Raw genomic sequence first — 26,441 nt, 5'->3', positions numbered from 1 at the left:
TACTTTGGCATAATATTAAATACAATAGAACAAAAGAGAAATGTCCCCCACAGTATGAATATTTTATTTGGTAGATAGAATACTCATAAAATTATAAAAGTGACTAAGAATAAATAAACAATAAAATTATACTTGGACCAGAACTGCCGTCAGAAAGGTAGACATTTCAGAGTCATGTGATTGATGGTTTTCAGATGGAATTAAATGCTTTAAAATAGTATTTCTGGTTTATTTTTCTGATATAAGCTATAAGATCTGCCTTTAAAAATTTTTTTTCTTTATTGATTTTTTTAGAGAGAGAGGAAAGTAGAGGGAGAAAGAGATATAAACATCAATGAGAGAGAGCATCAATTGGCCGCCTCCTGCATGCTCCCACTGGGGACTGGGCCCACAACCTGGGCATGTGTCCTGACTGGGAATCGAACCAGGGACCTCTTGGTGCATGGATCGATGCTGAGTCACATTGGCCAGGCAGATCTGCCTTTTTTATCATGTACAGGGTGTAACAAAAGTAGGTTTACAGTTGTTCATACATGAAACACAGTTTATTCTTGTATTATTATTTACTATTGCATTATTTTCCATATGAACAACTGTAAACCTACTTTTTCCTCACACTGTATTGAAAGACAGCAGCCGAAGTTCAAAATGAATAATGGTGTATACTGGCTCATTAACTTACTTAGGAAAACGGTGAAGAAGAATCTATGTTATTTACAGAACCAAGGTTTAAGGAGTCTTGAAATCAGAGTTAGATTGAATGCTCTTATGTTGGCACTTTTCTTCTGTTGTATATCTTTCAAACTCTAATCAGCAATCTTAATTCTTGTGTTATTTGTTACCAGCTTTCTGTTTGAAGAATATTATTTAGTTAATGAAAACCCAAGACTAAGATCATGAGCTTGGAGGTGGAGGGGTGGAGAAATAAAATGATTTCGAATCCCCTAACTAAAGCTATTCCTTCGTTTTGCCCTTGATTTCAGACATTGATGAGTGCTTACAGAATGGCCGTATCTGCAATAATGGCCGCTGCATCAACACGGACGGCAGTTTCCACTGTGTGTGCAACGCAGGCTTTCACGTCACACGAGATGGGAAGAACTGTGAAGGTGATAACATTATATTAACAGTGTAGCGCTCATTTCCCTTCTTCCAGCGCAGTGTCAGTACCAGAAGCCTTTAACGAGACCCAGTCAAACGCTGAGTGAAAGGTCCAAGTGTCAGATGTATTTCACATAATGTTATCTGGGAGGCAAGCATAATTTTCAACGATATCCATGCCTTTGATGCCCATTTCTATGAGTCAGATACATTTTAAATATATGAGGAGAGCTTGCCATTTAAAGATTCCTGGTGCTGATGAAACTTGGACAGGATAAATCGTTACTTCCTAATTTTATACAAATCAGAATTTGTACATTGTTTTAAATAGGACACATTAATCCCATGTCTTCTTTGGTCATATATGATCCTTTTGTTTAAAGTGTCTGCTAGTAATAAAGTACTACTACTAGGTATCTGAAAAGGTAAAATTTGATTGAGAGAAATATTGGCTATAGAGAGCCAGCCATAATTTTATATTGCTTCTTGAATTAATCATCTCATTTTGAATTGGGCTGTTTCAAATATTTTGTCTGTTTCCCCTGTCATTTTTTCCTGAATTGAAACTATGACAATTATTGATGAGTTTCCACTTCTTAGACCTTGAGCAAAAAATGAAGAATGGCCCTTATCATCTTTCCCAACGTCTTTGGGAAAGATCCCAAGAATCTATTCATACATTAAAAGAATTTCAAAACTGTTCTTAGAAACATTTTTGGCAGAATATTATCTCAGTGATTCAATTCAAAGATTTAATGCCAAAATTCTCGGTTGGGATAGAATCCTATTAAAAAAAATCATAAATTACACTGGGCCGACTAAAGCCTGTAAGTGGAAACACACCATGTCTAGAAGATCAAGTGCCTCCCAAGACAGCTTTCATATTAAGTAAAATCACATATTGATGAATTTAAAGAAACATCCCCATAGTCAAAGGATCCTTAAAGGTTAGCTGGCATGGTTGTATTCCAGAGTGAGTCCTGCATTTTAAGAATACATTTTCTTCCTACCCATATTTAAAATTGCTTCACACTATAAGCTGTCCTCTGGTTCTGAGGTTTCCACTTTTTAAAGAATCAGAAAGTAGCCTAAATACATTTCAAATTCCAGTATTCTTAGTTTTGATTTTGTTTTTATTTTCAATATATTAGAAGTAATATGGGTCTGTGAAGTAAATATAACCATCAGGCTGCTAACACACTTTTTGTTTTGTAAACGACTGCTTCTTAAAGAGTCCTGGTAGCTTCTATTGAGTCAAATTTTATATATAGAGATGTGTGTGTATATATATATGTATATGTGCGTGTGTATACATAAAATTATATATGAATTTTATATACATATGTGTACATGTATGTGTGTATTTTGTATACATGTCATAAAATTAATTTAGCCTTATAGTTTGCATGTACATGTCAAAAATTGAGAACTTGACAGATATATTTTCTATGGCCCCTCTCTCTCTGTGTACTGTAATTTGGATGATAATTAGCCTTAGACTATAATAAAAAAATGAAGAAATGTAAAGAAACAGAATTATATTATCTAGGTCGGCTTCTTTGTAAGCTTACTCTTCTGATCACAAGAAAATACATTGTATTTTTCAGATATGGATGAATGCAACATACGGAACATGTGCCTTAATGGGATGTGTATCAATGAAGATGGCAGTTTTAAATGTATTTGCAAACCTGGGTTCCAGCTGGCATCAGATGGGCGTTATTGCAAAGGTGTGTGCTCTAGAACTCTGTATGATATTCTTCTGCCTTTTCTTCCTCCCTACGTGACTTAGAAGTACCATTTTCCTTATTGATTCTCCCCATTTAAACCACCCCTAATTCTGGTTTAGGAAACCTGACTCGAACTCCTTCTTAAGTCCAGTCATCCAGAGAGCTGCAATTTGTGCCAGAAGGCTGTTCTTATTTCAGAAAGGCTGTTTGGGGTCTTCTCAAAGGAGCCTGAAGGGCTACATGGCACGTGAATGAGAAGCCAAACCACCAGTTGGTCTACCCACAGATGAGAGTGTCTTTTTAAATAAACTGAGTTCTGCCTCTTCCTCGCAGTTGGGAGATAATGACAGTTAGGCTCCTTTGATGGCTTCCACTTGCCACCTCTCATATCTTTACCTGGACCAAATGATGTAGACTCATTGCAGTGATCTCTTCTTCAGAATTCCCTCCACATATTTTAAGGGATGGAAAATTTTTTATGGACAACATTTTTAAGACTTTATCAAGTCAAAGAAGCAAAAGGGAAACAGGACTAAGCAGAAGAAATAAATGAACCAAGCACCACTGGTTAGCTTGGTAGCTTTTGAAATAATATCATTGCTCCAGGTATTGAAATGAAGATTTTTTTGTGTGCTTTTGAGAACTAGGGTCCTAAGAAGAGTCATTGGAGATCAATCCGCGCTTAGTGTCTCTTGCCTTATGTAGTCAGGGATGAGTGGTTTTGCACTTGGGGTCCAGAACTGAGTTGGAACCAGACTTCTCAAGGAACTTCATACTCAAAACAGGTCCAGGAAATCTACTGAAATGCTGCATGCATAGCCTTTTGCTCATAGGTTCAGATGCAGAAGCATAGAGCATTATGCTCTTCAAGATTGTGGAAGTAGAATTAAGTCCTGCTTGATTAAGTGGTGCCTCTTCTCCAGCTGTCCCTGGTGGACAGCTTTGGTAAAGGTGTTATGGAAGAAAGCCTTGTATTTAGTCTTTGGCAAGATATGCATTTTTCTCTAGGCTTTAAAGAGCTTCTGGCTCTTGGTTGTTTACCTACATTCTCTATGGACTTCACAGCAGTGTCTCTCACTGTTGGGCAAATCTGTCTTCACAGTAAGGGAAAACATTTGAGTTTTTCAAATTTGAAGTTAGGAAAATGGTTTCTGTATTTTTGAGCCCCACGCAGGGAGGAACTTATAGTTGGGAAGACAAAATTAACACGTGGGAATATTCTGCAATGTGAAACACTATAACAGAATACCAACATGTGCGGATCAAGTGCTGTCCAAGTGAAAAAGAAAGAGGAAGAGAATGGTTGCTGAAATACTTGGAATTAGGCTTCCAAACAAAATAACTGAAGGAAATGTGAAGGCCCCCTTGTGAGCAGACTGTTTGCGAGAACACATTCTCCTTTTAGCTATCTAAAAATCACACTAAGATTCACTGTCAGTGCTCATAGGCTGCTGGTGACTCAGCCCACAGTCTTTCAGCTTTAAGTATGACCAATAGATAATGCTGTTGGAACTATTTCAGAAAACATCATGACCTCATAGATGAAATAATTTTTGCAACTATTTGCAACCAGTGAAATAGTGTCTTATCAATAAACAGATTGTTCCATTCATCTGAAAGTGCCTAATGATTTGGAAGGTTTGTTCTGATTTTACCATCCTGGCTTAAGAATCAGAGCATGAAAGAGAGAAGGGAGGATGCTCCATATTCTTACCTATGTCTTCTTTTTTCCTGGTGTAAGAATAAGAATAAAGGAAGGGGAAAAAAATCCCTTGTATGCAAGATTTCTTTTTTCCGTGGTTTTTCATCATTGGATAAGATTTTTCTATTAGTGTTGAGCACATAGTTCCACGCCCACAAAGATGTGACCGTTTAGCCCTGGCCAGTTTGGCTCAGCGGTTAGAGCGTCGGCCTGCGGTCCGGAGAGACCCGGGTTCGGTTCCCGCTAAGGGCACGTACTTCGGTTGCAGTTTGTCCCTGGCCCTGGTTGGTCGTGCGGGTGGCAGCCACTCGATGTGTCCCTTTCACGTCGATGTTTCTCTCTCTCCCTTCCTCTCTCTCCCTCCCACTCTATCTGTACAAAAAATGGAGAACATCCTCGGGTGAGGATTAAAAAAAAAAAAAAAAAAAAAAGATGTGACCGTTTAAAGCTGAACAGACCAGTTTAACCCCTGTAGCTACCTGATCAGATGAACAGCGTGGCCTCCCTGGTCACTTTGAACAGTGCCTCCCAGATCAGTGTTACATCTGTGTCCCCAGCAGAAAAGCCTTCGTGTTACCTTTCAGGTTGTAGTTGCCACTGTTTTACTACAGATCTTATCTTGAACAAAAAAGGTGATCAAATAACTGAACCAATCTGAGTTCATGTATTTAAATATAACTGCTGTTTTAAAATACAAATCTGTGCACAGAATCTTGGACCATCTGTGTATATTTCATAGCCGAATAACACAAGCTAAGTAAAACACAGAGGTGTTTCCATCTCAATTGACCTTTTACAGCCAAAAGAATGAAAATGATCACTTGCACTAGTTTTGTATATTATGAAAGGAGTTGCTATAAAGTGACTTGCTTCTAAGTGTTAATATGTTTTCCAAAACACAATTTTGGTACCACTTCTACTTCCTTACATTAAGGGGGAAAAATCTCTACTGTTATTGGTATGTGTCCAATAAAGACGTTTATCAGCATACACATATGATGAGTATACATTTATAAGTAAATACATACAATACTGCAAAATGTTTGTAATGCCTATGAAAGATTTTTTCTTTGCTGGGTTCCAGTTGCTTACAGTGCCGTTGTTGGCCAGGAATGGTTATCAAAATCCTCTATATTCATTTTATATTCCTTTCCTGTGGTGTGTCACCAAGGCTTTGGAGCTGTCTCTTAAGGCCATGCTAATTGTCCCAGAGAGCTAAGGCACGGGGGACACTAGAATGAACGCCAGTCTGGGTGTTGAGTGCCGGAAGGAAAGGCTTCCTGCCCAGGTCAAAGATGCAGTTTATTATCAAGCTAGATTTCTGGCAGTCCTGGGAGAACGGCCGTGTGAAACATTGCACAAGACCCTTCGTATGTTAGTCGTCACTTTTCTTCTTCCAATTCTGTTTTTGCCTTTGCAATTCTTATTTTGGAGTATTAAAAACAACAACAACAACAACAAAACTTGAGAATAGTATCAAAATAGCTTTCTATTGAAATGGAATAAAGTCAGCCAGGTTATTTCTCTAAGTTTTTTGTTACGATTCTCTCAAAGGAAACGGAAAGTGCATCTCACTGAGCTTTTATTGCTGATGCTGCATGTTATTGTCCATTTCCCCTATTTCCAAACGTTGTAACAGAATTGTAAATGTGTCATGGTTTTAGATAAAAGTTACTTCATTTTTAATACGTGCTGTCCACACCGCAGATATCAATGAGTGTGAAACACCCGGGATCTGCATGAACGGACGCTGCGTCAACACCGATGGCTCCTACAAGTGTGAATGCTTCCCTGGCCTGGCCGTGGGGCTGGATGGACGTGTGTGTGTTGGTAAGGTTAAGCCATAACTGGATGTGTGATAGAGATGCATGCTCTGTCCATCAGTAAAACCCTCCAATAGCAAACGTACTCTACTGTAGCCGATATGACGTGATTACTATTTGTGGAGCAACAAACCAACAGGGTCCGTTCTCTCCTTAGGATAATTTGGGTATCCATTTAAGGGATAGAAAGATGAGCTGAGATTATGAAAAGCAAGGGAATCCTCACCTCTTTTTCTCCCTTTTTTTCCTGATTAAATAGCTGTCCTCTATTTTTTCTAGTCACCCTTTGTTGGTAATGGCTTTTGAAATTGGCCGGTGTACGCTCATTATCTCTTGGCCGACATGTGCATATAGTAGTCATGTCCAGAGGGAAGTGTGGAATGCAATGAAGGATACGGATAAGAAACGTACATGATAATAGTTTTATGTGGCTTTATAAGAAGTTTGAGATTAGTTGAGAAATAGATATAAATGTTATCCAGATTATTTTTAAGAAAGGTGGTTGGTAAACCCTTTGACTTGGAAGAGGGTTGGGCGTAGCTGGAAGCCCCCTCCCTGAGGCTAAGGATGACTGTTTATTGACTAACATCTACAGATTGATATAATGAACCTTTACAGAAAGTAAATCTAATTCAGACATTCAATGACTACATGTCTATTTTGAGATAGGCCACACAGTTCATCAAGATCTTATTTATCATGGGGTGAGAGTCAATCCTCATCCATCATTCAGTCATTTATTAAGTGTCTGCTCTGTACAGGCCAGGGGAAGACAAAATGAATGGGGTATGACTCTAGCACTTAAGTGCCTCTCTGTTGGGTGAACCATGATCGTCTCTGGAAAACTGAAGGAATCTGACCACTCGTTCCCAGTGCTTGGAAGCTGAATGCAGTTTGTTTTGTTTCATTATTTTTTATTGAGACCTAACAGCAGAGGCATTCTTTGTGAGTTAGAACAGGGCTGATGGATAAATGAAGCTAGCTTCAGCTTTGACCTGGGGCTTCTCATCTGTTGGAAGTGACGGTGTGATGACAGATGCCTCTTCCTGTTTAGACACACACATGCGGAGCACATGCTACGGTGGATACAAGAGAGGCCAGTGTGTCAAGCCCTTGTTTGGCGCTGTTACTAAATCTGAATGCTGCTGCGCCAACACTGAGTATGCATTCGGGGAGCCGTGCCAGCCATGTCCTGCACAGAATTCAGGTATGTGGTGTCACGGGGGTGCCTGGTACTGCTAGCCTTGCACCCCCAGCTACAGTCTTGCATTGATGGAAGTCATAGGGAAAGACTACATATGCTCTCCAGGTACATCGTGTACCTTCCTGGGGTCTTGGCAGGGGCTGACAGGGTCTGATCTACATGACTCACCTGATTCTCACAACCACGTGGGCAAGGCAGCACCTGTGTGCTCCCGCATGCACCTCAATCACACTCACGCTCTTTGGAATACATGCAGCTGACTCTGTCTTCTGAAGGCGTTTCACAGTGTTGGCGCTCTGCAGGAACCACTTACAAAGCAGGAGTGTACACCGTGCAAGAGTAAATAATTGTCAGGCTGCATGGATACTGCCAACCTTTCTCCAAAAGGCCTTGTGAATTTTGTTCGCATCCCCCGCGTTGACTTCAGCGGGCTGTTCCTAAATGATTTCACTCAGCCCTAGGGAAAAAGTAATTCCTCTGTTTGAAGCGGCACGGTATAGTGAAAGGAACACGGCTCTGCGAGTCACGGGTCTGCTTCCCAGCCACGGCGGATGGAGCACTTAATTAGGGGGTTTTGCTTTTTATGGATTTTTGTTTACTTAGGAACTTTCCTCACCTACTTTCAGAAAGGTTTGTGATGGCTTGTATGAGTAAATATAATTTACAGATTGTATTTGGAATGATAGGGAAGAGGGGTTCTTAATTTTCCCATCTACAAAATGACTTGTGTTAGGTAATCCACAAGGGCCCCTCTAGTTGCTGGTTATTTCCATTCGTAAGGCAAAAAGAGTTTATTAAAATTAAAACAATAGACTGTCTGCATTTTAACATAATTTTAAGGGGGCTTGGCAGGTGACTTCTAATGTCCTAAAATAGAGTTAGATCTAATATTGAAAACATGTAACTCTGATTGGTTGATTCACATCTACAATTCAGTTAGTTCATTTCTGACCTAGATAAAAATCAGTGGAAGATTAATACACGATTTTTAAACATTTGTCATTTTGAAAATGATGATATTTGAAATTGTAGTTAGAAATTAAAATATATTGTGAGAAGTTAGAGAAAGTTAAAGGGAAGACTTCCAAAGAAATGGGGGGGGGGTGCCAATTAAAAAAAAAGCTTTATTCTGTCTGATTACTTTCCCCTGTGACCAGTAGACAAATTATCATTTTGTATGTGATTACCGATCAGTTAAATACATACATGTTTACAGTACTTCAATTACATAATATACAAATATAATTTGATCCGACAAAGATACTTTCATGTAACTTTATAGTTGCATATTATTTCTGTTAGCCTTTTGTCATTACTTTAACTTTTCAAAATACTTTTGTTGCTGACTTTGAATTTGGAAGCTAGATAAGTATCTTGAAAGCTGGTGTTCGAGACTGTAGGTGATTTGTTCACATCCTAAATGAGCAGAAGAGGCAAATGTAGAATCCAGGATGCTTGGTGCGTACTGAGCTTAGTTTGTACCTTTTTCCTCTGGATCAAGTGTATCTCCAAAGAATTGCTTGTGCTACATAGGAAAATAAAATGAGCTTATAGAAAGATGACTAACAGAGACCATATTTCTTTTTAAAACCTTTTTTTTTCTTTATTGATTTTAGAGAGAGAAGAAGGGAGAGGGAGAAAGAGATAGACACATCTCTGAGAGAACATCGATTGGCCGCCTCCTGCATGCCCCCCACTGGGGATTTGGCCCACAACCTGGGCATGTGCCCTGACTGGGAATTGTACCGGCGACCTTGTGGTGCACAGAACGACGCTCAACCACTGAGCCACACCGGCCGAGCAAGACCAGACTTTAAGCAGTAAAGCTCAGAGTTACACTTGAAGCCCAGTGCCACTAGCCTCTCTTTTATATTTGAATGGATTTATACAGGAGGGGTCCGTAGGTGAAAGTGCTTTCATTCAGCGTGGTTCTCTACCGCTTAGGTGGAGGAAAACGCCAAGTCATGAAGGATCTGAATGTAGGAACCCCTCATTTCAGGAGAGAAGAGGAATTTCCAAGTGTATTGCAAATACCCAGAAGGAATATCTTCAGTTAATTTAGTGAGAAAACCCCAACCGCATGACATTTAAAGCTCATTTTTGTGCTCTGGAGGTCAAGCAGGCTATAGGAGGATCTCTCTCACTGGCTGAGCATTTCCTCCTCACAGAAGTTGGTCAATTCAATACATGGAAGTGTAATCGTTAGGAATTTTCTCATCTGCCCCCGTACCCCGGGCTTCATGGCACATTGAGTTAGCTCAGCAACACCTGTCACTTTAAGGGCTTGACGGTGCCAGGTGTTATACGGAGCACTATACAGGTCCTCTCATTAAATCCATAGAACTGCAATGCGAATTAGGTGTCATGGTCTCCCATTTATAGAAGAGGAAACTAACAGAGGGCAAAGCCTTGCTCCCAAGGCCCCCAGCAACAGGCATGAGCATTCAAACCCATGCTGACCCGAAGTCACCACAGAGAATACTCTTGTGCCAGATCTTGCCCAAATGGAAAAGAACAATGACAATAATTGACCTGCCTTTAGCCAAGCATCAGCTAATTTAGCACGAATGGTAAAACGACTTTTTACAAAACTAGTATGATTTTGCTTTACCTTCTTTATTACTTGCAGTATTTCTTCACCTTTTGGTAGATGTTTCAATTCGTTGCTGATGTGAGAGAATAAAGAGGATGTGTTACTTTTTGCTCTCAATTCCTGTCTTTCAAAGACACAGTGGCAGACACCTTCCATTTGTTCCCCTTTTCGCCCCCTTTAAGATGACATGAAAATTAAGAGATTTCTCCAGTTTTCTCAAATTTACATTTGCTTGAAGGCATAGGCTCTGAAGGATTCCATCTTAGTTTTTTTTTTTTTTTTTTTCGGTATAGTATGACTCATCTGCATCACTGTCATCAGGAGTGCAATTTTCTAGCAGGAGTTGAAGAGCCGTCTGCCTCTGCAGTGAGGTGCTGTCGGCCCCCGCAGAAGGGCCCACCCTGGGATTCAGGGTTCCTGCCACTTTAGCACAAATTATTTGTATTTGACCACAAGACTTATGTCCATCTAACTATTGTTGGAACTCTATGTAAAACATCATATTAGTTTTAACCAGTATTACCCCAATAAGTTTAATTTCAAAAGAAGAAATAGTGTTCGGCCAGTGTGGCACAGTGGTTGAGCGTCGACCCACACACAAAGAGGTTGTTGGTTCAATTCCCGGTCAGGACACACGCCCAGGTTGTGGGCCCGATCCCCAGTAGGGGGCATGCAGGAGGCAGCCAATCAATGTTCTCTCTCATCGATGTTTCTCTCTCTCTCTCTCCCTCTCCCTTTCTCTCTCTGTAAAATCAATAAAGGAAAAAACAAAACAAAAAAAAAAGAAAGAAAGAAATAGCAATCTGATCCATCACAAATTTGGAAACATATTCTATAAACTTCAATGTCTTCCATAGGATCTCACAGTTTTAACATCATACAGTACTTCTCCTATGGACTTATATAGAATGAGTCTAGTACCCTGAAAAATATTCCCTTTAAAAGTACGCTCAAGTGCAAGCACAGATACCCTGTTGTTCTTGTGAGTGGAGGCCAGAGAATTTGCAGAGAGAAATGAGAAAACGTTAAGAACTAAAAATACGGCTCGCACTGAGAAACAAAATTATTCCCAAGATGGTGGGAGAAAGTTTTATTAACAGTTAAGAAACCACACTTTAACAGGCACATTTCACTGCAAGTGTAAACTGTTCCCTGGTGAGCAAAATCAAGTTATAGGAAAAACACCTTTTCCGAAAGTGCTTTGCATGGGGAATTGCTGAAACTTGCCTAGAGCCTCCAAACCTGTTTTCCTCAGTGATGGGGAGACTGGAAAATGGGAGCGTGGTGTAGCGGCGACTCTCCCGGGAGATGCCTCCTTTCCGTTGCCACTTATTTCAGTTCCACTCACTTTGGAGGAAATGATGTGTGCAAAGCCCAAAGCAGGACCGACTCGTTCTGCAAACAAGGGGATCATTTACTATCTGCTAATTTATTGCAGCGGAATATCAGGCGCTCTGCAGCAGTGGGCCAGGAATGACATCAGCAGGCAGCGGTAAGGACTTGTTTCCAAATTTACTACCTTAAGCATGTGCAGAGGCAGGATCAGGCCTTCCTGTGGGTTTCCATGTGGTCCCTTTACACCAGTCTGGTCTGACTCCCTGGCTGGCCATCACTGCATGGTGTACCAGGGTCACCGAGAAGCCCCCAATGGCAGAGCAACCATGTCACAGTGGGTCCTGGGATGGCTGGATGAGGGTGTGGGGATTGGAACTGAGGGGTCGTTGCTCTCCAGGAGGGTTCGGAGGGTGGTGGATGAGATGCAATGATGGTGGTTGCTGGTTTACAAGAAGGGGCAGCCTAGCCTTCCTTTGGTCTTCCACTGTCAGGTACAATTCACGGTTATGGGCTCAGCTGGACTGTTATTTCTTAACTGTCCAGTGCTCAGTCATTATAAGATGGCAGTTGAGAGTCATCTTATAGTTTATATTTTTCATTTCATATTTTGTAGCATGCAATGACAGCAGTTAACTGAGTTGGATGAGAACGAACTATCTAAATGTAGGAGTAGAGAAATATCAGTGCCATAAAAGGAATTACAATGAAAAGAAAGAATTGGATTAAGTGTAAAGTGGGTGATAAGAAAGACAAAGGGATTATTTTATTAATATAATTTAACATATAATATAAAACTAAATTATTTGATTCAGGAGAGTTCTGAAAAAAAAATGGACTGGCTGAATTGATTGTCAGTTCATTCAGCTTCATAGATTTTATCATTTTGAGTGGATAAAGATGGGGAAAGGATATTTGGAGGACAAGAGAGGAAAAATAAGAAAATTTATAATGAATAAAGAGTTAGCAGGGGGTAAATAAGATGCGCTAGGGACCTGCAGAAGTAAACAAAATTTCAACCCTGACTTATAGAAGCGTCAGACACCAAGATTTGACACTGCCATTCACTGACTGTCGTTCTGCATGGCCTTTGCCTGTTAGAACTCCCCTCAGTCTGAGGGCACAGAAAGGGGGGGCCCAGCCTCCACTGGGCAGAGCAGCAGAGGCTTTTCCAGAACAGGGGGTGTCTTTGGCTGTGCATAGTTCTGCTCCAGACAGTCTTGACACAAAGTGAAGAATGTTTTATGTTCATGGAAGAGTGAGAAATTTAAAGTCAATAAACAGAGTTCATATTTTAATTCGAGTGTGAGGATATTATTGAACTTACAAAAGTCCGAGGCATGAGCATGACAGTCACCTTGTTTTGGGGTTAAGTCTGGTGGCAGTGTGGAAAGTAGATTGAAAATGGACAGCTGGGGGCAGAGGGACCAGTTGTAGGGACTTGGGTTCTGCGTTTGATCCACTTTTCCATCTTGGTGTTTGCATCAGAAGTACAGGAATTCTCCTTCAGCCTGGTCAAGGATTGGAAATCTTGGAGGTCCCACCCAGATGCCAGTTCCTCTAGGGGACTAAGGGAAGGGAGATTTGACTTAGGATAACTTGTACAGAGAAAAAGGGATCAAGCTTTCTTATCAAAATGTTACCTTTTTCTTTTCACAAGGTCCTAGGGTCATGACATTTATTGTAATGTTATTTTTTGACAGTTCATTGGGTGTTCACTATAGAATGTCATTGATTTTGAACTTCTTTGTGGTGCAGATATAAACGAGTGTGCATTAGATCCTGACATCTGTCCAAACGGAATCTGTGAAAATCTCCGTGGGACCTACAAATGTATATGCAATTCTGGATACGAAGTGGATTCATCTGGGAAGAACTGCGTTGGTGAGAAGTTTCACCTGTTTTCTAAGACGTTTCGTGCCCATTGCTTTCCTTCTTTCCGTGCTTGGAGGACCCTGCTCTTCTCTTTCTTTGTTGTTGAGAGAATTACAGATGTCTGCCTTGGTGGAGGAAACTGCCCCGGATGGACGTAAAGGGCTGGGCAGGCGGGTGCTCCACTCTGGGCGTCACCATGGCATACACGTTGTTGATAAACAAAATCTCATATAGCTGAAGTTTGACAGTTTACACATAATCATATATCAGATTCGGTCCACAAAAGAGAAGCTCCTTAGATGTATGAAATGCAAAGACTGTGAGCCATTCTTGTGTGGCTGCCAAGGCATCCCTATTTTTTATCATGAAGCAGCTCTTCTCCCAACCGCCTTCTAGGGTTAATCAGAGAAAACCCAGCTTATATTCAGTAATCACTGTTCTCTGTTAAGTTTAGCAAACATAATTTTTATGCTCTAACAGTCCTTAATGATGGTGCCAGCCAGTAACTAAATTAAATTCTCTGGTTGAGAAGAAAATGGTCAACAGGGGCACCATTTTTTTTCTTCTTCTTCTTCAACTTTCTCCTGTTGCCTAGACTAGCATTTCTGAAATGCACTGTCCATTCCACGGTGACACACTGCCTCGGGTCTCCTGAAGCTCGGCTTCTAACACCAGACTGTTCCTACTTGTGCAAATGTGCCAAAATGTACCCAAACCAAAGTGAAAGATGGTGCACCTTTTTGATTTGGAAGAAAAACACGTTTTACCTCAAAGCAAACATACTTTCATGGAATAGGTTGAAAATTAATAGTCTTTAAGATGAATGGGAGACCTGAAATATGTTTTACTTTCTGAAAGCCACCTAGGGCTTAGAGTTAGATGTTTACTCTCTTTTGCCATTAGTGGTATTTTATTTTATTTTATTATTATTTATTTATTTATTTATATTTTTATCCTCACCTGAGGATATGTTTTTAAAATAATATTGAGAGTGAGAGAGAGACCCAGACCTAGATCGGTTGCCTCCTGTGTACACCCCAACCTGGAATCGAACCTGCAGCCTAGGTTTGCGGCATTTGCACACACAGAAAAATAACAGTAGACCAAAGCATCTTTTCTGCTCCCATTTGAATCAGCTTTCGTCTGAGTCTGGCTAAACCGGTATCTAGAAAACATGGAGGATGGAAGCAGGTTAGGGGAGCTCCAAACCAGAGCCCTCTTCTTTGAACGGAAGGTTTCTTTTCTCTCGCCAGCTTGTCTTGCTGGCCCAAACATGGCCCTTCCTTCTTTGTGGTCTGCACGGACTTTTGAGAAATGAATTCTCTCTCTCACCCTTACTTGCAGGGCCTCTTTATAGGCTGCAGTTGTTACCTAAGTACTTTTAAACAAGACTCAGCGGAGAACAAGGTTTACTCTTTCATTTTTTCTATGAGGGCCTCTCTTCATGGGCAGACATGGAAAATCATTCTTGCTTTGGGCAGGCCAGAAAGACACAGGGATGTTTCAGCTCCATCCAGAAGTCACCCCATGGGAAGCAGAAAGGCGACTTTGAGAGGCTTCAGTGCCTTAGCGCATGCCCCAAATTGGCGCTGTTATCATCGCATCAGAAGTATGTTTGTATTTCAGATTATGTTAAGAGGTGTTAGGACTCAAAGATCCACTCCAGCCATTTCCCACACAGGGTTCCAGGAACTGGCTATTTTTTCATTTTTATCATCAATTCGTCAATTTAAAGTTTTTAGAGTCTTCTGATATCATCAAAGTTTTAAGAATTACAACATGACTCTTTTGGGAAGTGTTAGCATTCCTGATATTATTTTACCAGAATTCTTAGTATGCTACTGGCTCATAACTTTATCTCATACTCGATTACATAACTTGGTACTCAATTTTCCCATATTAAGAACCTGATGTTGCTGATCTAGGTGTGTGTAATGCTGTGAACCCATGCAGCTAGTTCTCCGGTGCTGAATTTGTACGTCCTTTATGTCAGGGCTACTAGCAGGTTAAATGATGATCTAAGCAGAGTCTTGCAATGTCTGAAAAATCCCTTGTGAATGGATAGCCTATACTGTGGGCTGCGTGATGTTATAGCTCAAAGGGATACTTTAAAAAGCTGTGTAATTTTTACACTTCCTAGTCTACGTCATACGTATCAAAAGTTAGATTCCGCATTGGACAGGCCCACTACTCAGCTGAAATCAGGGCGTGTTCCTCAGCTCTCCTAAGCTCGAGTCTAATGCCTCGTGACCATCGTAAACTCTGCACATTGCCTCATACTTGATAAACTCAACCAGACACCCTTTAAATTATCCCAAAGAAGAAACACCCATCCTGGAACTAACACATATCAAAGATGGACCAGACTTTAAAAATATTTCTTTAGTTCCTTAAATCAACAGGATAAATCCTTTGAATGCTGGTATGATGAGACAATTATATAAAGATGAGTGATTTCCAGTACATCCAGATTTTCTTCCTGCTAAAGAAAGAAGTGAATTGAATAGCGTATGGTGACTTTAGACTCCATACATACAATGTACAGATCATCAGGTCTAGCCCCTGTTTTCCTAAAATTAGGCAGTTTAGGCAAAAACAATGGTACAGGAGTTTTGCCTCTCTGAATAAATCATATCATTATGACCTAGAAAACCTAACTAAAAGAGCAAAGAAGTTGCATTCAAGGGGTGGGCTCTTTTAAAAGTTCATTTTCATTGGTTTTCCAGATATCAACGAATGCATGTTGAACAGTCTACTTTGTGACAATGGACAATGTAGAAACACTCCTGGGAGTTTTGTCTGTACCTGCCCCAAGGGATTTATATACAAACCTGATCTAAAAACCTGTGAAGGTAAGCTACAGTTTTTGTTCTTATTCCATGTACTTTGCTGCCCCCTGGAATGCCACTAGAAAACCGTGAGAATAAATTAGGGTCACTTCTAGTTTAGACGACTACGCCACTTCGGCTGAGGTTCTGTGGTCCTGAATGGCACTTGTGTGCACTTTGCAAGCTGCTGGTGGCACTTGCCTGCAGCTGGCAGGTTGCTTGCCGTTTATTCCGAGTTTAAGTGCCGTTTCAAAGCACTCACTTTGCATTTGCCTGCGATTGGCGTTTTACTAGCTATCATTTAGTAGACGGAGGAAACGTTACATAGATGCGATTTGAGTTAGTTATTCAGAAATCACACTTGTATTTGCTCCGGATTTTCTGGATAAAAAGATTCCTCCATGGGCCGGATTCTGTACTATAGAGACGTGCTTAATTATTATTGTTGGCATTCCATCTAGTCTAGAGAAGATCCTGTATAGTCCAGCTTTACTATCTAATGAAGAATATGTGATAGCAGTAGAGGCCAAAGTTTCAATATTCATTCAAGCCCAAGACCAGTTTTCAGCAATAACGTAGACCTTTTTTTTATTTTAGACATCGATGAGTGTGAGTCAAATCCTTGCATCAATGGAGTCTGCAAAAACAACCAAGGCTCTTTTATCTGTGAATGTTCTTCTGAAAGTACCTTGGACCCAACAAAAACCATCTGCATAGGTATTTATCTTCCTGAGAATGACCGTCCTGTGTTTATCAATGCTGCTGTGTTTAAGTATCTGTTAAATAGTATCCCCTTTACCCCCCTGCCCCAGAAACCATCAAGGGCACTTGCTGGCAGACTGTCATCGATGGGCGGTGTGAGATCAACATCAATGGCGCCACCTTAAAGTCCCAGTGCTGTTCCTCCCTCGGCGCCGCCTGGGGGAGCCCCTGTACCCTGTGCCAAGTCGGTAAGAGACGGGCGGGTGCTGTGGCTCCTGTGCCCATCCCACTGGGCACTTCACTTAGAAAGGGGAAGCCTAGTGCTTTGTACATTTGGGTGTGGGGATTTGGGAAGATTTAATTCTGGTGATCGCAATGAAACATATTACTAAATAGGAAACTAGGAGACGTGTCAAAGAAAATGACGTTAGGTCATTTGGCAGTTTATTGTTTGCTATCATCACCGCATTGCAATTTGGCTGGTGTTGCTTTCCTGCATCAGCAATTCCTATTGGCTCTCTGGGAAAATCAGGATTAGGGGTCCTGAGCTTTTTGTAGATGCAGATTTTCTTCCAAAAACGGATTAACATAAAGAAGTCTGTATTTGTGACTAACCTTCTCAACCTGTTGCAAAGCTGAGGTTTGGGAGCCTTGCTGATGATTTTGTTGATTCGATGTTGGGACTTATCGATGCGTGAATTTGTGTAGTGTGAGTGCTGCAGGGCCTGGGATCTTTAGGTTTTAGACTTTGGTTTCCATATTCATGTTACAGTGATCCTATAGTGTGATTTCTATTTTAGGGCTAATAGCAAGAGAGACATCTAGTGAATTTCCTTCTTAGTCATCAACTTAGCATGATTCTGGGGTACCCTTGGGTCTTTTTGTATGTCTCAGGAGAATTGAGCTTTATTTAAGGAGACATTTCATTATTATTCTTTTTTGCTTATGCAATTTTAGAAATACCTTGTTATCCTAGACTTATTCATAGCAACAAAATCTAATACATGTTTAAGGTCCTCTTTTGTGTTTTTTATGCTAGGTCATAGCTAAAAAGTCTGGATATTGTTATCTCAAATTTGTTTTTGTTTGTTTGTTTTTACAGATCCCATATGTGGTAAAGGATATTCAAGAATAAAAGGAACACAATGTGAAGGTATTTATGATTATTTATAAGCTACAAATTTCTGTGTACTTGAAGAATGCTTGTGTTAACTTGGACTGGATCAAGATGTCATGCAAGTTCACAGTGAGAAATTGGCCACAGAGAGAAAAAGAATGAGAACTGCAGAACATAACATATGTTAATTTTACAAGCATATCTATCTATCTATCTATCTATCTATCTATCTATCTATCTATCTATCCATCCATCCACACACACACACACACACACATACATATATGTATGTATGTGTGTGTGTGTGTGTGTGTGTGTATTCTTGCCAGTTTCAAAGCACTATGGCCGGAGTACAGGGTGGCCGAGAATGTTTTGGGCTGACCATGGTTTGAATTGACTGCACTTTCAAAATGCTGTATATCAAGAAGATAAAACAGGAGGTTTTTAATGAGGCTGTAAAATTTGCCTGTTTCTTGGTTTGTCCTTTTGTTGTTGTTTGTTTGTTTCATAGTCAAGTATGATTTAGAAGGACACACGCTGCTGCATTATTTGTGAACATCTACGTGGCCCCAGTTTGCAGTGATTCTTTCTCGTGGAGTCCCAGATAGACATAGGTCAGGGTGACTAACACAACCTGACATGACACAGCAGCTGAAAAACTTTAAAAACAGCAATTAGTCCCATATGTGGAATGAAATAAAGTTTTTCCCCTGCTAAAATAAAGAGGAACACTATAACCCCCACCCAAGGTCTTGCTTTCCAAACGATGACTGAATTCCTTGGCCTTTCTTTGGTCCAGACCCGCTGTTAATAACTTATCTGACCTCAGCAGCACACTTTAGTATACAAGTGGCCAGAAAACAACAGCAACAAAAAAAACCCAAAAGGTAAATTTTTCCTTCTCCTGTATCTCTCTTACAAAGATCTGGAACTTTTTTTTTTCCAACATCCCAAATTTGGGAAGTTATTTCTTCTAAACAGAGATGCAGTGTGTGTGAATTTGTTAACGAATGCTCCACTTTTTCAGCATTGGCAAGTTAGTGCCTTTCTTTGGATCAATTTGAAGCTGGATATTTTTCTAAGTTAAATGCAGAGAACATGCTGCTCCACATTAAGCAAACTGAGACAGAAGGGCACTTTTCAGAGAGACTGAGTGAATGATAGATGGATGGACATGGGCATCTTTTGACTCTCCCCAGCTCAAACTGGGGCCACCAAGGTTTTGACAGAACAGTGAGACCACCACTGAAGTAGAACTAGTAATACCCTTCTGGGGACTTCTTAGCACTTCTCAAAGAGGATCTTTTTACTGCCCCACAGATTCCTCAGTAGGGTTTTTTGTTTGTTTGTTTTTTCTATGCTCATGTTCAAGCTCTTTATTCTTTGCTAGTTTGAAAGACCAGGTTTCTGTGTCTCTACTTATTTCTAAACACCTGGTCTCGTAAAGCTAATTCTGTGGCTTTGGGGAGCCTCACCCGAGATAGCCGCAGTACCCAGAGCTATGCCCGACAACTTGCACCAGCTCCCTGTTTCTTCCTCTCAGAAACCACTCCCTGAGGCCAGTGGAGAAACTCTTATGTCTTTGGGAGCAGGTGAGCTCTGTCTGTTGCTCTTCAGACATCCCAGAAATTCTACCTACACTGTTTGGAAGCAAATGAATTTTGTGAACGTATCAGGTTTGAATGGCCTTTTCTGTTATGAGAATAAGTATGACTCCATGAATGGAATAAAGTAGAATGATGTTACACAGACGTACTAACTTCATGCTTTTCCCTCCTTCACAGATATAAATGAATGTGAAGTGTTCCCAGGCGTGTGCAAAAACGGCGAATGTCTTAATACTAAGGGCTCCTTTAAGTGTCAGTGTCCCAATGGGATGACCCTGGATTCCACAGGGAGGATCTGCCTAGGTAAGTGCTAAGTTCATTCCTCTTCTAATGATCCTCTCTTGAAGATTATGAAAGCGACAGTTAATAAGACAGAGCTGAATCTTTGGTTCCAAGTACAGACACACACATCCCACATTCAGCATTTCCATCAGGATCCGTGGTGGTTTCCTGGAAAAAGAACTTTCCTGACTTTTGTTTTGTTTTTGTCTTTGTTGATTTTAGAGAGAAAGGAAGGGAGAGGGAGAGAGATATAACATCAATTGGCCGCCTCCTGCATGCCCCCCACTGAGGATCTGGCCCACAACCTGGGCATGTGCCCTGACTGCGAATCGAACCAGGACCTCTTGGTGCATGGATTGATGCTCAACCACTGAGCCACACCATCTGGGTGTATTTATTCTTTATAAAAGGAGTCGAGAACATGTTAGTGAAGAGAACTGATATGTAGTTGTTCCTTGAATCATTACCATCACAACTATTATTCCAGAGCTCCTAAATCAAACCCCCACATGTCATGGGCTATAGGAAATGAGGTGAATGGTGGGGAGAATAATTTCAATTGAAAGCTGTAACCCATACCTGCTAGGCATGCCCCACTATTGGCCAGAAGGACAGGTGTTTATGGGAAACTCTTGTGGGTATCAGGAATGAAGAGTGCCACAGTCCTAAATAGTGACCCCGAGGGAGCCCAGGGCTGCCGTCACTTTTGGTCATGGTGGGATTCTCCAAGGTGGGATTCTCTCAAGGTGACTGCTAGCGCCCAAGTGGCAATGATGTGGAAGAGACTGGACACAGAACTCTGAACTTTTAGGAAGCTGCCCTATAGACTTATAGTGGCATTAGGTTTGAAATCCCATCGTCCTTTTGTGGGGTCTGACAGACTTATTCTGATGTTACTACTATGGCTTCTGACTGGTAGGAATGTGTCTCTTGGATCACTGGTTTCTGAGTCCATGACTATGGAAATGATGCTCAGCCCCCCTGTGTATCTGAAAGCTGATTACTGTAAAGAGCATTCTTAGTGAAGGGGCACCGTAAGTGGTTAGCAGAGGGGTATGCCGCTAAGGGATTTGGATCATTTACGAACTAGAACAAACAAACCTTTAAGTATAGAACTTTATGGTTTCTAACATAAGCAGTGTGGAAGAGAAAAGTTGGAATTCAAAGGCTAGAGTCTTTGTGTAGCTGTGGATGTCAGTGCCATTCTGAGTCTCAGCTTCTAAGTTTAGCATTTAATGAGAACCTTGTTCCAGATTCTTTAGTTGAAAGATACTTTAATGTTTAATTCAGAAAGTATTTTAAAAATACCCATCTTCATAAAGGCAACCCACATATAAAGTTGCCCAGAAAGCTTCAGAAAGTTTCTAACATTAAAGGAAGCCCAGGCCCTTAGGTGAATGGTTAGTAGCCACCTTGTGAAGGAGAAAGAGAGGGACTATCATGCCTTATGTTTTAATTACACTTTACCGTGTTCAGACACATAATTTCATTTGCACTTCATCGTACCCTCCTGAGAGATGGGTGGAATATCATCTTACAGATGTGGAAATTCAGGCTCAGGGTTATTAACAAGACAAACAGACTCCTTAGTCATAGAATGGGATCAAACTCTAAGTCTTCTGACCTCTGAGCTACTACTCTTTCTACTCTTCCTCATAATCCCATGAATTTGGGGTCGGGGCTAGATGTACCCCACATGTACCCAGAAGAATGTGCGCATGAGCACATGTTGAAGTGAAAGACGTACTTGAGAAGAGGAGTGGATGGCCTCTCTTTGCTGTTTTTCCTTTCCTCTCAAGCAGGGCGTTCCTCATGTTGGAGTTTACCTTTCCACCTCTCCACAGTGAAGTGGCTCTGAGGAAAAGGGGCTGGAGCTAGCTCAGAGTTCTCCAATGATCGTGTAGTTTGATTGTAGCTAGAGACCAGGTGTCAAGACCTCCCGGCAGGCATGCAATGGTAACAGGCATGTCTACGAAAACATCTCCCCAGGGTGCATGGCAGGATTTCTCAGAACACTGCTCCTTACGTAGAACTATCAGAAACTGCCTAAAGTCGAAAGGAAACTTTCCACAAATCGTCAGTGCAAAAAAATATGAGCCACCCGATAGAAAGTCTTTATTAGGCAGAAATACCCACCACAAAGCCTGGGTTTCCTTTAAGGAAGAAAATAACTCTAATCAATAAGTATGTAGCAAGTTGCTGAGCGTATTTTCCTTTGCCTAACACGACACTGGCAGTGCAGGGCAGTGAACGCGGAGTGACCCTCCTCATTCTCCCTGCGTTCTCTGGCAGACATTCGCCTGGAGACCTGCTACCTGCGGTATGACGATGAGGAGTGCACCCTGCCCGTCGCCGGCCGCCACCGCATGGACGCCTGCTGCTGCTCCGTGGGGGCGGCCTGGGGCACTGAAGAATGTGAGGAGTGTCCTGTGAGAAACACACCTGAGTACGAGGAGCTCTGTCCCAGAGGACCCGGATTTGCCACGAAAGAAATTACAAATGGAAAACCTTTCTTCAAAGGTACAGTGGTTCCAGTCAGTGGTTGATGGCTTTTCTTTGTAGACCGACAGGATGCATGTTCATGAGCCCCGAGTTCTACAGATTACAACAGATATCATCAGTGTGGTCATCCCTCGACCATCTCCGTATACATTGTTTGCTTTCTGAATTATCTGTAACCAAACGGTTCCTCTCTCATGGATTTTCTTTTTTTACATCTCAGGATTGCCTCTCACATCTAGCCGTGATTAAGTGTTAAAGTAGATTTTAATACTCCCCTAAGCTACATATAAATGAAAGGAAATGGGAAATTTTCATGCCGTCTGCTAAAGCCATAAGATACGATATTTTATCTGCTGATTGGAGCTGCCATGTCACGGCCGAACACCCAAGTATAGATAACAGAGGGTGAATGGCATACGAACCCAGTGGCAGGACCTCCAAATACAGTGAAATTCATTCCTGTGGCAGACACACTCCAGTGACATGATGTTTCAAACACTATTTCAGTTCATGATGCTATCATCTAAAATCCATGCCAAAAAACCAAGAAGTCACAGATTTCATCTAATTCCAAAATTGATTTACGTTTCCATGCACGATGAAACAGAACGTGTTTACTTCAGCATATGGAGAAATCATAATTGGTTACTCAGAATTCTGATTCCTCAGAAAGGTTCAGCTGACATTCCCAGTGTAGAGTTTTGTGTTGGTTGCCCATTGTGTCTGGCCTAGTTATTATATTTTATAACTAAATCAGATGGGAAATGAGTATATAAATATCACTTAACTATCCTTACGGGAAACGTGTAGATTTTTTATTTCTACTGAGCATTTGGTCCAAGAAGCTCTGGGTTTTTAAATTGTTGTGTCTAGAAAGATGGTTTCTAGGTGGCCCTCTTAAATGTCTCTTAAGTAAATTTAAAGGCCTTGAGTGATTAGCTTCCAAAGGCTGTTGAAATCCGTTGCCACAGAGGGACTTGATGTTCCTGAGATTTAATCTGCCAGTTCTGTCTCTCGTGACACTATGTAGAAATGGACCTGTGTTTCTTGAGCTGAGGTCTTACTTTGAAAAGTCCCTGAAAAGGGAAAGCTCAGATTACACGTTACAGAAGCCACCTCCTAGCATACAAACCCTTTCACCTATATTAATGAAACTAGAAGGCTGTATAATATCCACAAAATATTTTTAAGTGTGATACATTATTTTCAAAGAATCCAAATGAGAAATGAGGTCATCTTTGACATTCATGTATTTTAGATGTATTTAAAAGCACATCAAAAAGCATAAATGAATATTTCATTTTTCTACACCAGTGATTTTCAGCCAGTATGCCACAGAAATTTTGAAAATATGCAGTGCCTGACTATTTAGTCGGGTGCACTGACCTCTTTTCCCTTAGAATGTCAAAATTAAAAAATGACAACCAACACAATAGCCATCCAGTGTGAATGAATCAAAATTATACCTATCTTTTTTTTTTTTTTGGTCAGATCGGCAAAAATGTAATACATGTTTTGGTGTGCCACAGAAGTTTCGTATAATTCCTTTATGTGTGCCATGAGATGATGAAGGTTGAAAATCGCTGCTCTATACATTCAACTGGTTGTTGTGGGACAATGTTTTCCAATAATCTTCTATGTGCCTTAAGTACAGATCAGCACTAGTGGGTCAGACCATTCATTCATTCAGCAGTTACATGTTCAGTGTGGATCAGGCAGTGTGCTGGACTCCAGGAGACCAAATAAACACGCCCTCTACTTCTCTGACAATGCTTTCTAACATAGAAGTTTGAAAGACTACACCTGTTTCCAGTCCCAGTTCTCATGGGTCATCGCCCCGTCTTTCAAAGCAATATCACCAGGACCTTCCAGGAAGACCCTCCGGTCTCCTGGGTTTAAAATGCGAGGCACTGCGACTTAATTTGTTGCTCACCAACTTTTCGCACATTTTCTCTTCCTTGAAGACATCAACGAGTGCAAGATGATCCCCAGCCTCTGCACCCACGGCAAGTGCAGAAACACCATTGGCAGCTTCAAGTGCAGGTGTGACAGTGGCTTTGCCCTGGACTCTGAGGAGAGGAACTGCACAGGTCAGTGAAGGCGCGCGCCCGGGAGGGACTCCCCTGAGAACGCTTCGTCTTCATTCCGCAAGCAGTAAGCCACCCGACACTCACGTGCGGTCTCCCCCTGCTTCTGCGCAGACATCGACGAGTGCCGCATCTCTCCGGACCTCTGCGGCCGCGGCCAGTGCGTGAACACCCCTGGGGACTTTGAATGCAGGTGCGACGAAGGCTATGAAAGCGGATTCATGATGATGAAGAACTGCATGGGTAAGTGTGTGGCCGTTGGATCAGCGCAGGAGAGCGAGGACTCTAGGCAGCTCCGAGGACTCGTGGCCTGTGCCCCGGTGTCTTCCTGCTCCCTCAGGGCCCTGCTCTCCCACCAGTGAGTCAGGAACCAGTCTGCCCGACTGGAGACTGACATGTGGGAGGGATGGGGGTGGTCCCGGACACCAGTACGGGTCCCTGAGAAGTGAGTGTAAAACCTAGAACAGGCACGCCAGGGAAGAGAGAACAATTCAAACACAAGCTGTATGCAGGGTCACGTTGGGGGCCCCTGTGCAACATCTCTAGGTCGGGAGATTAATGAAATTGGTTGCCTTAGGTCAAGGTCCCTAGAAATAAGCCTGAGATGGAGATGGTTTTGAGGGAGTGCCCTCGGGAGGAAGCTGCAAAGGTGTGAGGGAGGCAGGGTAGGGGGGGAAGAAGAGAAGCAGAGGTAGCTGCACTTGAGCCGTATCCGGGTTCCACGGGCGACTCGGGGGTATGAATGGTGTCAGAGAGTTGTCTCACCTGGAGACGAGGAGACCACGCTTTTCTGTTTCCACATTAGTTCAATCAGTGCTCAGCCATGGGCGGCCCCCTGCGTGGGAGGGGAATGCAATCTCTCCCCTCTTTCTGAGGGAAATGGACAGCAGTTCTTCAGGCAGGAGCCTGTGAACCATTAACAGCCAGAACTCCCACAAACGGGGCGCTGAGTACCCTGGCCTAGGCACGGGGCTCTGGGCAGGACACCACCACCGTCTTCAATGCGCGTCATTTCCATTTTGCAGATATTGATGAGTGTCAGAGAGATCCCCTCCTGTGCCGAGGAGGCTCCTGCCTAAACACCGAGGGGAGCTACCGCTGTGAGTGTCCTCGTGGTCATCAGCTGTCCCCCAACATCTCAGCATGCATAGGTAAGGAGGAGGACTTTCGGACGACTTGCTCGTGGTCAGTCATTCAGCCCACATCTCTGCCAGAGTCAGAAGCTGGTGGCTGGATGTTTGCTGTTCTTGTTTTCCACAGACATCAACGAGTGCCAACTGAGTGCAAACCTCTGTCCCAACGGCCGATGTGTGAACCTCATAGGGAAATACCAGTGTGCCTGCTACCCTGGCTATCACTCCACTCCCGACAGGCTGTTTTGTGTCGGTAAGTTCTATGTCCTATGTTGTTCTCTATTTCATTTTATTAGTCTCTTTCTAAAGCACTCAAGCCACGTTCTCTTGATTCTGTTCCCATCACTCGTTACTTTTACTTAAGCTTTTCTTGTAAGTGAAATTCTTTTTATAGTGGCTCATGATCTTCGAATCTCACCTGCCCTGGGTGTTTAGAGAGCAGGTGGATGAGAGATGTGGAACGTTTCAGCTCTAACGAGTATAATTTGACCCATTCTGCTTTAATGGTAGATGGCAGGGCGTGTGCTGGTTAGGCATACTCATGACCAGGCGAATCAGCACGTGATCACTAACCCCCTGAAATAATGAAGCTCAGTGAAGGCCGTGATAAAGATGAAAAGCATAGAGTGCAGCCTCTGCCTGTAGGTGGCTTAGGTCAGCTGAGATTTCAAAGGAGAATTATTGGAAAGAGGACTGTGAGAGCTTACGCTGAAACAGAGGCCAGGGCTGGCACTCCTCAGAGACGGGGTTTTGTGGGACAAGCCTTTTGCTTTGTGGCTGGCCCTCTGTAGGTTTGGTCATGCTGGAAAGAGGGGCCAGAAAA

The 26,441-nt window shown here is 42.0% G+C and overlaps 1 protein-coding gene across 1 annotated transcript in view; it reads left to right on the top strand.

Annotated features, from left to right (window-relative positions):
* Positions 1-26,441, top strand: part of FBN1 (fibrillin 1) — a 298,186-nt gene that overhangs the window by 194,497 nt on the left and 77,248 nt on the right. The window contains exons 16-31 of the mRNA XM_036261442.1: positions 984-1,109; positions 2,709-2,831; positions 6,241-6,363; positions 7,411-7,563; positions 11,592-11,645; positions 13,244-13,369; positions 16,087-16,212; positions 16,786-16,905; positions 17,001-17,138; positions 17,993-18,043; positions 19,792-19,917; positions 22,189-22,416; positions 24,363-24,488; positions 24,600-24,728; positions 25,511-25,636; positions 25,746-25,871. Coding sequence (XP_036117335.1) covers positions 984-1,109; positions 2,709-2,831; positions 6,241-6,363; positions 7,411-7,563; positions 11,592-11,645; positions 13,244-13,369; positions 16,087-16,212; positions 16,786-16,905; positions 17,001-17,138; positions 17,993-18,043; positions 19,792-19,917; positions 22,189-22,416; positions 24,363-24,488; positions 24,600-24,728; positions 25,511-25,636; positions 25,746-25,871 — 2,001 coding nt within the window. The remainder of the gene's footprint in view (positions 1-983; positions 1,110-2,708; positions 2,832-6,240; positions 6,364-7,410; positions 7,564-11,591; positions 11,646-13,243; positions 13,370-16,086; positions 16,213-16,785; positions 16,906-17,000; positions 17,139-17,992; positions 18,044-19,791; positions 19,918-22,188; positions 22,417-24,362; positions 24,489-24,599; positions 24,729-25,510; positions 25,637-25,745; positions 25,872-26,441) is intronic.

The sequence above is a fragment of the Molossus molossus genome, unplaced genomic scaffold (assembly GCF_014108415.1).
Source record: "Molossus molossus isolate mMolMol1 unplaced genomic scaffold, mMolMol1.p scaffold_m16_p_1, whole genome shotgun sequence".
NCBI lineage: Eukaryota > Metazoa > Chordata > Mammalia > Chiroptera > Molossidae > Molossus > Molossus molossus.
The sequence above is the reverse complement of the archived record's forward strand: the minus strand, read 5'-3'. Positions and strand labels throughout refer to the sequence as shown.